General features: G+C 47.5%; 1 protein-coding gene across 1 annotated transcript in view; it reads right to left on the reverse strand.

Annotated features, from left to right (window-relative positions):
• The window catches only part of Garnl3 (GTPase activating Rap/RanGAP domain like 3), a 78,164-nt gene that overhangs the window by 21,265 nt on the left and 44,628 nt on the right, over nucleotides 1-12,271 (reverse strand). Inside the window, exons 13-16 of the mRNA XM_038337076.1 lie at nucleotides 12,152-12,267; nucleotides 9,991-10,095; nucleotides 7,779-7,853; nucleotides 3,825-3,936 (exon numbers count right to left, since the gene is read on the reverse strand). Of these exons, the coding sequence (XP_038193004.1) occupies nucleotides 3,825-3,936; nucleotides 7,779-7,853; nucleotides 9,991-10,095; nucleotides 12,152-12,267 (408 nt within the window). The remainder of the gene's footprint in view (nucleotides 1-3,824; nucleotides 3,937-7,778; nucleotides 7,854-9,990; nucleotides 10,096-12,151; nucleotides 12,268-12,271) is intronic.

Genomic DNA, 12,271 nt, shown 5'->3' on the forward strand with positions numbered 1-12,271 from the left:
TCTGTATCAACAGTAGTCTGCTTATATGGTTTTTGTTTGTTTTGTTTTGTTTTTCAAGATAAGGTTTCTCTGTGTATCCCTGGCTGTCCTGGAACTCACTAGTAGACGAATCTGGCCTTGAACTCACAGAGATCTGCCTGCCTCTGCCTTCTGAGTCCTAGGATTACAGGTGTGCACCGCCATGCCTGGCATATATATATGTTTTTATTATTTTTAATTATGTGTGTTTGTATCTGCATGCAGCTATGTGCATGAGAGCACAGGTGTACTCAGAGGTCAAATGCTTAAGATGCCCTAGAGCTAGGGTTACAGGTGGTTGTGAGTTACTCACATGGGTTCTGGGAATTAAACTCTTTGGAAGAGCAGCAAACGCTCCTAACCTCTGAACCATCTCTTTAATTTACTGCTTATTCATTTTAAATACTTTTTCAGATAGGAATTTGAAATTTTTTGAGACAAAAGAATGGGAGAAGTATCAGTTAAATTGTCTAAATATCAGGAACAGACAATGGGAAGTAAAACACCCAGCGAGAGTTCGGGTGGACGGCTCATGACACTGTGATTATGAACAGAATCTGACTTTGAGGTTATCTGGAACTTGCAAGCGGTAATAACTACATCGTTGCCTCTCAGGGACCCTAAGAGAATTGTTAGGGGTATTCTGCTGTGGAAGGACAAGGCCGAGACCACCAGGGATAGTGTGGACATCTCAGGTACAGGTGGCTGGCTCCTTCTTCTTCTGCACTTTCTCTTCAAGGCTTTGCTATGGGCTTGGGTTGGTCTGTTTCTTCACAGTTTAGGTACAAGGGGGTGTGGGGCTCAGTCCTCTTGCAGAAGTAGGAATGGAGCTGGGAGCTGATCCATCTCGGGATGCTTCCCATCAAGGCAGGGCCTCTGTCATTAGGACAGCATCCTCAATGGAGAAGGGGTTCCAGCTCCAGCAGGCATGGAGGGCTCTGGATCTGCCTATAACAGGTCCCATGAGATAAACAGCCTGTCCCTGTCTCCCTTAGTCACATAGGGCTTGCTTCTAGTCCCCCTTTAGAGTCCCCCGTTGCTTCTAGTCCTCCCTTTTAGATGGAAGGAGCATCAGTCATGGTCTGCCCTTCTCTATTGATACTAGGGGCTCTGTAATGCTGCTTGTTCCAAACGAGGAATGATCATTCCAGTACTGTCCCATCTGGGTGAACAACTGCAGTTATCTTATGCGTCCACAGGAGCATGAGAAGTGGCAGGTCACTACACTAAGGGCTCACTTCCTATGATCTTGAATTTAGATGCCTTATTTCCCCAATAGGCTGGCACTTGTAATGTTCCTATTTAACCAAGGAGGAACTGGATGCTCTAAAGTGTTCATAAAACTCATTCAAGGTCACTGCTTACACATATGAATCCAAAAAGGATAGAGCACCTCCTCACACACTGGAAACAGGTGCACTGTATACTGCCAAGCCCAGAGTTGATTAGGATGCATTCCCCATCCACTCCTCAGTTAGCTGAAGGGTTTGTATGCAGACAGGAAGGAGAGAAGGCAAGGACAGGAGAAAGTGACAAATTTAACGGCTGCTTGATTCATTCTTCCATTTTGTAATCGTGGTATGAAAACGAAGTCTTTTAGAGAGAGCGTTTCTATTACCATAAAACAGCTTACTCAGTGACCTGTCCCTCAAAGCAGATTTGCTGCACTCCCAGTGCAGAGGGTCCTGAGACTTTAAAGACAATGACCTTGAAAGAAGCAGATTCTCCAGGGCAAGGCTAATGACGTGGAGCAAAGGCTAATGACGTGGAGCAAAGGCTAATGGGCTAGAGTGGGATTCAGCCTGAAGCGAAAGGGACAGACCGGCTCACAGAAAACAGTCTGTAATGTGATTGTGTGCAGAGCAGAAGGCAGACTAAGAAATAACAGAAAGATGCCACAGAGCGAGATGCAGAAAGAGCTCAGGCTTCTGCCCTGCAAATGCCAACGGCAGGCATCACTGGACAGCGGGGGACAGCCTGCACGCCCCTCCAAGGCGGAAAGAAGGATTTCCTGGAGGATCACAGCAGCCTTTATACCAGTGCCGCCACGAGACTCTGGATGCAGAGCGACAGCTTCAGAAAACACTTGATAATATTGGTTTGGATCCTAACTTTTTTTTAAAATAAACAATTCATATTTGTTCTGGGTTTTGATCAGAGGTTATATCCAGTCTTGACACAGAATACTTTCTTTGATCTGAAAGGAAAACTAGTGCAAAATTCTCAGACCTTTTTACCTGGGACTGTGGTTTTGGAAATTGGTGTCGAGGTCAAACCAGAAATGCTGGAGGGGTTTACTGTGCTGAAGAGCGATGTGGCTGGTGTGTGTCACCAGCCTGACTGCACACAGGCCAAGCTGTTACTTCAGGCCTCTGCTTTGTCATCGATAAAATCAGAAGACTAAATAACTAAAGACGGTTTGGATTTTTGAAAATAAAAAGAAACTTTTGGCAAAAATCTAAGGATTTTGTGAGCTTTTAGAAGACCCCTGGAAACATGGTAAAGACAGCAGCTGCCTGGACCAGAGACCATGCAGGCACTCGGCACAGGAAGCCAGTAGTCCTGCCGTCCCTCCCCGCAGCTCCAGTCTTCGTCCCAGTGTGTCTCACACGCTCCACTATTGTAAACAACTCCTCAGCCTTTTGAGGCCAGAGCCTCGGAGAAAGTAAATTTTCTTTTTGGAGCAGGGGGATGAGGAACCCAGGTCTTACGGTTCAGGCAAGTGCTGTATTACTAAACTATATACACTTGCCCTATGTTTTCCTCAAACCACAGAGTTTCTCAAATTAATGATTTAAATTCTGAGCTGATGAGTTTTAAGCTACCTACATTCTATTAACTTAGTCATAGATATAATTAGGTTACAGGAAACATGACAGGTTTTAAGTTCTCTACATTGTATTAAAACAGCCATAGATAGAATTAGGTTATGGGACCTCTGGAAAATCACAGGTAAGGCCAGTTTGTTCTCCTGCCACCCCACAGGAAGCCCCTGGCACAGGGCCTGGAACGGGGGGGGGGGGAGGAGGAGGTAGCGAGTGTGCTAGGCAAATGTCAGAGGGACAACTAGGCCCCGCAGTAGGGTGGGGAGGAGATGTCGTTTCAGAGCACCAAGCCACGCTCACCAAAGGATGCGCTTGTGAAGCTGAGGCTTCTCTGGGGCCTGTGGCTCCCTCAGAAGCCCCGGAGACGTAATGTTTGTGCATGAGTCCTCTGTCGTTCATTAGGAGTCTGGAGTGATCTGGAGGCAGCTGCTGCTGTCCTAGAGTCTGCATCCCGTCATCGCTATGGCCGAGGTCTGACTGGTCTAGCTCGCTGCCAGAACCTGCCATTTAGTACCGAGCTGCAATCTGTCTTCTTGTCAAAATCTTCCTGCTTCTCTAGCCATAAACACAGTTTTCTAAGATTTATATGATTTGTTTTAGGTATCAAGTTTTTTTTTTTCTAGTTAAGATTTTTTTTAAAGGCTTCAAGAGAGCACATGTCCCTAAGAAAATGATATGAAATAGTATGTCTGTCATCATAAGATAAGTCCTGGGACCACAATGAGTGCTTGCTGAAGAATACTCTTTTAGTAGGTGGCTTAATATCTGGGAACGAATCGGAGATTGGAGGAAGGGATGAACATTCCAGCATGCTTAACTCAAAATATACCCCTCAGAGCGCCTGTCTGAAACAAGGGGTTAATCTGATTGGAAAAACAAACCTGGTTAACTCCCCCTTGGGAGCTGACTGGCAGTCACCCACCTGAGAAGTACCACAAGCCACACAAAAAAGGACATCTGTAGGAGTTGCTACTCACTAACCATCCACTAGCAAGACGCCGGCGTCAGTGGAAACCAGCAAGGCCTGGCCCCAGGGCTCTGCGCACACGGCTTCGTGAGGGAAATTACTGCAGAAACACTGGGGCTCCCAAGGCTGTGAGGTGACACAAGCATTGGAGAGTGAGTGGACCAGACAGAACGCACTGTGTCCCACCAGACGGAAATGCAGAGTACAACACCTGAAACAGTAACACAGACAGCCCACGGGATGAGCTGCGCCAGGCTGCGCAGCGACCGGGGCCTGGGCTCCATTATCTTCCTCAGGAGAAAGCCTCCTTTCAAACATGGGTGCCATAGGAAAGCAGTGCCTTCACGCTTCTGGCATCATGGCCTGGCTCTGCACGACCATCATGTTCCTTGGGCAATAGAAACACGGGTAATCGGTTTTCTTTAACACCTAGTAGCTGGGCAAATTGGTGCCTTTTACTTTTTTTTTTTTTTTTTTTAAGAGGGCTGATGTTAGTTTAGCATAAAAGGAAGTCCCAGGTAGCTATTAATTTTTTTCTGTGTTGCTGATTCAACAAAATCATTAAACATTACATATTACAAGAGATTGATATTGTCTTAATATATAGGTGCTTACTGACCCATATAAGGCCATAAAATCTTAAAGTGAAAACAGCACATGTTTACAGGAAAACAGCAAAGGTTGCTCAGGAAATTCCTCCAGGTCGCTGTGTGGACCTTCACACCACACGAACACTTTTTCTGGTCCCCAGGTGACATGTCACACTGCACGAACACTTCCTGGGACCTTATTCATTTCCATTTCAGGGGTAAAGTTAGCTCTCCCTCACAACAGCCCCTGAGGTGGGTGTGAAGGCCAGGAGGCGGCAAGCACTGTTTGCTAGGATCTTAGTCACACGGTGTTGTGGATGGTTTTTGTTTTCGTAGCACTAGGAATCGAACCCAGGGCCTCTCGTATGCCAGGCAAAAGCCCTCCCACAGAGCTAGGCCCCTAGTGCTGAGAACTGTAAACAGTTCCAACAGGCATTCATTTTCTTTCCGACACCTCTCTTAGCCCTATGCTCTGAAAACCTCTGTGGTTTCTGGGGATAAGTGGAAGGCTTCCATCTTCACTTCTATTCTCAACCCGTCCTAAGTGCCGACAGACCCAGCTGGGCAGCAGAAGAACCTGTGTTTGCTCTTGTGGTATGTGTGACTGTCCAGGAGAGACATGTTCACATCCTCGAAGTTCAAGGAAGGCCAAGGACCACCTTCCAGAACTGAGCCTAATACTGGATTGTCTCTAGCTGAGCAAAGAGCAGGCTTCTCCCCTTCAGGACACCCACAGCCTCAGCCTTGCAAAGATGGGACTGCACTGTTCTGAAGAGGCAGCCTAGAGAATACGGACACATTTTCTAAGCTGAAAAAGGAAAACACAGAGACAGGTCACCAACTGAAATATTTCCCCTAGAAGGGGTCTGGCAATTCCAAGTTGGCGATGTATAGCTACAGGAATTGAAAATGAAGAGAAAATATATATATATGGAGACAGACTTTGAAACCGACACTTTAGGTAATACCAAGACAGAACAATGGAGTTGTGTGTGTGTGTGCATGTGTGTATGCATGTGTGCATGCACATGCACATTTGTGCAGGTACATGTGCAGGCCTGAGGCTGACACCATGATGTGTCCCTTAGTTACGTATTTGCTTGCCCTCTGAGACGAGGTCTCACTGAACCCTAAGCTCACCAGTTCTGCTGGACTAGCCGGCCAGCAAGGGTTTAGAGAGACCCCGTTGAGCACTGGAGTTTAGGCATGAAACACCACACAGGGCTTGTCTGTGGGAGCTGGGGATCTGAACTCAGGTCCTAAATCTCCTCACTGAGATAGCACCCGAGTCCTCAACTGAGTCTTTTAAAATATATAATGATTTTAGTACTTTCGTGTGTATGGGTATTTTGCCTGCCTGTATGTCCATGTACCACATGCATGTAGGGTGTTTGGAGGCCAGAAGAGGGTATCAAACTTCCTGGGACTTTTGTGGCAGACAGTTGTTAGGCATCATGTGGGGGTGGGGATGGGATCCCAGTCCTCTGGATGAGCAGTCATCAACTGAATCTTAATAGCAAAGCGTCCCCTGGCAGGCGGACACATGCAGAAGGGCTCTTCACCTGGAAGACCCAAGGTTCTCTGGTGCAGAGTCTCTCCAAGGGTGGACCACGGAGCTCTCTGGCTAGATGATCCTAGCAACAAAAGCAGCTTTTTCTTGTACACTAGGACAAGTTTTTGTGATCAGACATTTGTTTGGAATATGTGCCTAAGGGCTTTAAGGATGTCAGGAAATCTCAGTACCATTTATAAAGCACTTAGAAACACTGCGAATTCCCACCACACACACAAATGGCAGAGTCGGACCTTCTGCAGCTTGGGAAAGGATGTCTGTCTCATTTGATCAGAAGGTGCTGTGCTTTGTCAGGGTCAGTTGCATTAAATTTTAAAAAACCCTGCTTATTTATTTTCTTGTTTATTTATTTAGTGTGTGTGCGCGTTGTGTGTGCATGTGTGTGTCTCTGTGTGTGCATGTGTATGCATGTGCGTGCATGTGCGTGCGTCTGCATCTGCACCTGAGGAGGTCAGAAGACAACTTATCAGCTCTGTCCTTCCACCATGTGGGTGACAGGGACTGACCTCAGGTGGTCATGCACAGTGGCAATTCCCATTTGAACCATCTCGCTGGCTCTTAATTGCCTTAAAAAGTTTTGTTTTTATTTTTACGTGTGAGTGTGTGTCTGTAAGCACACACGTGGGTGTTGAGAGAGGCTAGATGAGGACCCCTCGGAGCTGGAGCTACAGGCAGATGTGGAAAGCCTGATGTGGGTGCTGGGACTGAACTTTGGTTCTCTGTAAGAGCGGTAAGTCCTCTTCCAGTCCCCTGCTCTGTCCTTGGTGATCACCTATCCTACTCTCCCCAGCCTGCAAAACTAGAAGTAGGAAGTAGACAGGCTACGAGGCTTGCTGTTTGGTTGTGTAGCTAAACACACTGCAATGGTTTCTCACCTACACTCCTCTGAACAGCAGTCCTTGAGGACTAGTTAGAAGAACAACCTGACAGTGAACTCTGTGAAGCACAGCTACTTGGAAGAGGGTCGCAATGAGGAACTGTCTACACTGGGTGGCTTGTCAGGGGCTGTCTGAGCTGATGTGGAAAGACTCAGCTCACTGAGGGCAGCACCATTCCCCAGGCAGGGTGCCCTGAACTGTACAACACAGGCAGTCAAGCTGAGCACAAGCAAGCATGGGTGCAGTTAGTCTGTCTGTGTGGATGTGGATGTGAGAAGCTCCCATCACTGAGGCTTCTCTATGGTGATGACTGACCTAGGCGAGCTAAAATAAGCCCTTTGTCTCCTACTGTGCTTTCTGCCAGAATATTCTATTACAGCATTGAAACATCACAGGTATGGAACTAGGACAGCAGCCTTTCAAGCCCACGTCCAACCTGTTGGATTGGAGCAGTGCTTCTCAGCCTCCCTAACACGGCGACCCTTTAATACAGTTCCTCATGTTGTGGTGACCCCAACCGTAAAATCATTTTATCGCTACTTCATAACTGTAATTTTGCCACTGTTATGAACTGGAAATATCTGATACACAGGATATCCATATGTGACCCCAAAGGGGTCCAGTCCCACAGGTTGAGAACCACTAGATTAGAGGCTGGCGTTGACTCGGACTCCCTCTAAGAATCCTGGCTCCAGAATCTTGCTGTTTGTATTGGGCTGAGGTCAGATGACAAGAAAGCACATGGAGCTTCGTGTGAGGAGCACTTTTCGAAACCAGCACTCTGTCTGCACACGAATGCAGGCATGCACTACATGACCTGGGCTCCCGAGGACTCTGAAAGGGACCTCCTCCTGCCCCAACTGTTGCCATAACTTCACTGAGCACAAAGAACATCCACAATTCAGAGAGAAAGCATCAACCACTTACCTCTTTCTTACACATCCCTGAAGCTGCCAAGCTCGATGGGGCATCCCCTTTCACAATGGACTTGAGTTTCAGGGCCTAAGGGGCAGAGATGCTACTTAGGGTTTGGTGTCAGACAGTGAACAAACAGCAGGGTAAACAGCCAAGGCTTGGGAGACAGCAATGAGTCAGGAGAAACTTGGGGTTAAAACTACAGGATCCTCCGCTGACTCATCGCTGATAAGGAGTTAGGGAGACCGTGGTGCTTTATACCAGGGTTAGGCCCAGACTAGACAGTGGCACTCCCTACCTGGGTTATGGCCCAGACCACACCTACTGTTTTTAGCATTTAAACTAGTTCTATTCTGTGATTTCAAAACTAAGAATGCTGAAAAATACAGATTCCCAGGACCTGTCCAGTCTTTTTTTTTTTAAATATTTATTTATTTATTTATTATATATACAATATTCTGTCTGTGTGTATGCCTGAAGGCCAGAAGAGGGCACCAGACCTCATTACAGATGGTTGTGAGCTACCATGTGGTTGCTGGGAATTGAACTCAGGACCTTTGGAAGAGCAGGCAATGCTCTTAACCGCTGAGCCATCTCTCCAGCCCCCAGACCTTTCCAGTCTTGATGGCTCAAGAGTCCCTGAAGGGACAGGCCATTTAGTTTTAAGATTTTAAAAAATTAGCCGGGCAGTGGTGGCGCACGCCTTTAATCCCAGCACTCAGTGAGGCAGAGGCAGGCGGATCTCTGTGAGTTAGAAGCCAGCCTGGTCTACAGTGAGAGTTCCAGGACAGTCAGAGATGCACAGAGAAACCCTGTCTTGAAAAATAAAAAAAAATTTAAATTATGTTTACTTATGTATTTTGCATGTTCATGTATGTACATGAGTGTGTATGTATGTTATGTGTATTATGCATGCCATGGTGCAACCATGGAGGTCAGAGGACAACTTGTGGCAATTCCATGGAAGACAGAGGACAACTTGCAAGATTCGGTTCTCTAGGTTGTCAGCTTGGTGGCAAGTCCCCTCACCTGCTAATCCATCTTGCCAGTCCCAGTTATCTTCAACAAAGACTGATGTATATTTTTAAAACAATGTGACCTCTATCTCCAAGCAGTCCTTGGTCACAGGACCATTCACTGTCTACTTGCCTTGCTGCTTAGGGTCCTCCTCTGGCCCCCCTGTCTATGGCTGAAGGCCCCTCCCCTTCCTACTGAAAACTTGGAGCTGAGAGCTGCTACTGTTACCAGGGAAGTAAGGCGGCGGCGGGGGGGGGGGGGGTGTCCTCCTCCAAGGCCTGGCTTCCTACCAGGGTGAGTTTAGTGACTGCATAGTGTGTCCCCTCCTACCAGGGAGGGTTTTAGTGGTCAGCTTGATGATACTTAAAATGCTCTCCCCCTTCAGACAATTCCTGTACGCAGGCGAGAGGTCTTAGCCTTTGCCGGGATGGTCTGGACAGCAGGAGCCATGGCCTGCACTAGAGCACTACTCTTTTGCAAGGGGAACTGAATCTACACAGCTGTCAAAACCCCATTTGCCTTTCCACTATGATTGTGAGAGGAAGCATGAGCCTCCAGATGGATGGTTAGTTTTTTGACAGCTTGACACAAGCTGGGGTCACCTGGGAAGAGGGAACCTCAATTGAAAAAAAAATGCCTCCATCAGATTGGCTTGTGGGCAAGTCTGTGATTTTCTTGATTAACGATTGACACAGGAGCACCCAGCTCACACTGAGAGGCACCAACCATTCCAGGGCATGTGGTCCTGGGTTGTATAAGAAAGCAGAGTGAGCAAGCCATGGAAAGAGAGGTGGTAAACAGCATCCTCCATGGCCTCTGCTTCAGCTCCCTTCCCTCAGTGAGGGACTGTAAGCTGTAAAGAGGAAGTAAACCCTTTCCTTCCCTGGTTGCCTTTGGTAATGGTGTTTATCACACAAGGATTGCAAGAAAAACAAATTATCAGTTGGGTGGGTGGTAGCACAAGTCTTTAGTCCCAGCACTGGGGAAACAAAGGCAGGTGGGTCTCTGAGTTTGGGGCCAGCCTGGTCTATTAGTAAGTTCTAGGACAGTCAAGGATACACAGAGAAGCCCTATCTTGAAAAACAAAACAAAACAAAACAACAGAATAACAAGAATCCCCTCCTCCTCCAAAATAAAAAATCCTAACAAAGTTTCTTGTGGGGGTGTCTGATCTGGAGGGACTCACAAGCGCACTTCCAGGACGTACCTGTCCTATCCTAACAAACTCGGCCTGGCGGGCCTCCTCTTTCTTCCGTGCTGACTTGGGTGACTCAGGTAAAACATCACTAAAAGACCGTCGATTGAGCATGTTCTAAAAAAGAAAAACAAGGTTGGGATTCCTCATACAGTCAAGTCTCATCCTTTGGTGTCCAATGCATGCATGCGCACACATGCACACATGCATATGCACACACACAGACACATGCATGCACACAGACAGACACACGTACACACACATGCACATGTTCATCCAAACAGTACTATTTCTACCGGCAGCATTCACTCATTCAGTACTGTGGCAGACACAGGGACAGAGTCTAGACATGTAGAGCCAGCACTGTGTAAAAGCTGAGAACACAGCCTTCAGACCAGGCAAACCAGCAGCTCCTTCACTCACTAGCATTGTAACTGAGGCCCCCCTCATGGCACAGCTGCAGGATGCCAGTCCCATGGAGTGGCACCCTGGGAACCCAGCACACTGAATTCCATGGGGCTGGCACCCCTCTCCTGTGTGGCTCTGGGGCCCTATGAGTTAACTTCTGAGTCCTGTGTGGCCAACATCTGTCTCCCAGGAGGGTGGTGGGGATCAGTGAGGTAATGGACAGAGGCTACTTAGTGTGGCCCTTGGTCTTTCCTTCCAAATGGCTCATTAAGCCCTGGCTGACTGCCCCGATTCCACCAGTCTCAGGATCTGGCAGACACAGCTTCTGTCTTGGTAGATCACAGAGGCTGGTGGAATAACAGATGAAGAGGCTAGCAGGACTAACGTGTTTGGTCTGGTCACTGATAGAAAGGGGAGCTGTAGAAGGGAGATGACTTCATCTAGAGATAACAGTACCTGGGCTGAGGCCCGAGGCACATGATTCCTCACTATGCTGGTCTCTCTGAAGCCTTCCCTGACTTGCTAGTATTTGTTCTGTCAGGTCCTGGGTTTAGCCTGCTCATTTCCTGAGACCTGCCATACTACCAGCCAGACGGAAGTCAAGAGCTGCTAGAAAAAAGGAGGTGTCATGTGCAGAGAGAAGGGACCAATATGTTCTACTTCATTTTGACAGCCTGTCTCCCTGGGTGAGTGACAGGCAGACAGCTCTCATTTACATACATCACCAGAGATTAATTACTTTTATTGGAGTTCTGGAATGAATGACAAAATTTTAAGATTATTTTTAACTTGTTCAGTGCTTCTTTATTAGACAGAAAAAATAAAAAATTAAATTAAAGCCAGGTGGCGGTGGTGGTGCACACCTTTAACCCCAGCACTTGGGAGGCAGAGGCAGGTGGATCTCTGTGAGTTCAAGGCCAGTCTGGTCGACAAAAACTAGTTCCAGGACAGGCTTCAAAGCTTCAAAGCTACAGAGAAACCCTGTCTCAAAAAAAAAAAAAACCCAAAATAAATAATAAATAAATAAGTGTGTGTGTGTGTGTGTGTGTGTGTATACATGCCATGGCATGTATGTGGAGGTTGGAGGACAACTTGTGGGGTTGGCTCTTTCTTTTTGCTGTGTGATCATGGAAGCAAACTCAGGCTGCCAGGCTTGGAGTCCAGGACTTTACCTGCTGAGCCATCCCACTGGTCTCGGGGAAATGGTTTATAAATAATGATTTTACTCTCTTGGTGACCTCATACTCAGGCGGGAGACCTCCTAAGAGCATGTGTACTGTTGAGGGGACAGGAAAGGGTGGAGTTGAGTCTCATCAGTGTAGACAATGCCCTGGGCCTACGAAGTATCCAGCACACAGTGGGTGTCCCTCAGTGGAGCCACTTCTTCAGCATCCGATCATAGAGAGACAGAAAACCACCAGAAAACCCAAGAAAGTGCTTGGTGTTTCCTCCCTCTCCAAAACCCAGCATTTTTGCCGGTTCATCAGCTGTGTCTCTAGTACCAAGGACAGCACCACTGGACAGCGGTGGTGGGGTTCGGGTGTTGACTCATACTCTGTGCCCACCTATACCTTAGGCCACAGCTTCGTCAGGGCCGTATTCTTGCATAAAGATACTCAAGGACCCTCCTTGTCACGGAGAATGCTAGCTGTGTGGCATCAGGGTATCAGGCAGCAAGCCCTGTGGGAGCTCAGGGCTTTTCCCAGGGCTCAAGGCTAGATCTACGCTCTCCAGAAGCCCCATGGGAAAAAGGAAACACAGGTACCTTATGCAAATCTGGCATCAAATCCTGGTATAAGGAGCGAATCAACATGTCCAGAGTACGCCGGCGTTTCTGGGCAAAGGTTGGGGTCTCCAAAGTGGCTTTCTCACCATTAATCACTGA

This window comes from Arvicola amphibius, chromosome 7, assembly GCF_903992535.2.
Source record: "Arvicola amphibius chromosome 7, mArvAmp1.2, whole genome shotgun sequence".
Classification (NCBI taxonomy): Eukaryota; Metazoa; Chordata; class Mammalia; order Rodentia; family Cricetidae; genus Arvicola; species Arvicola amphibius.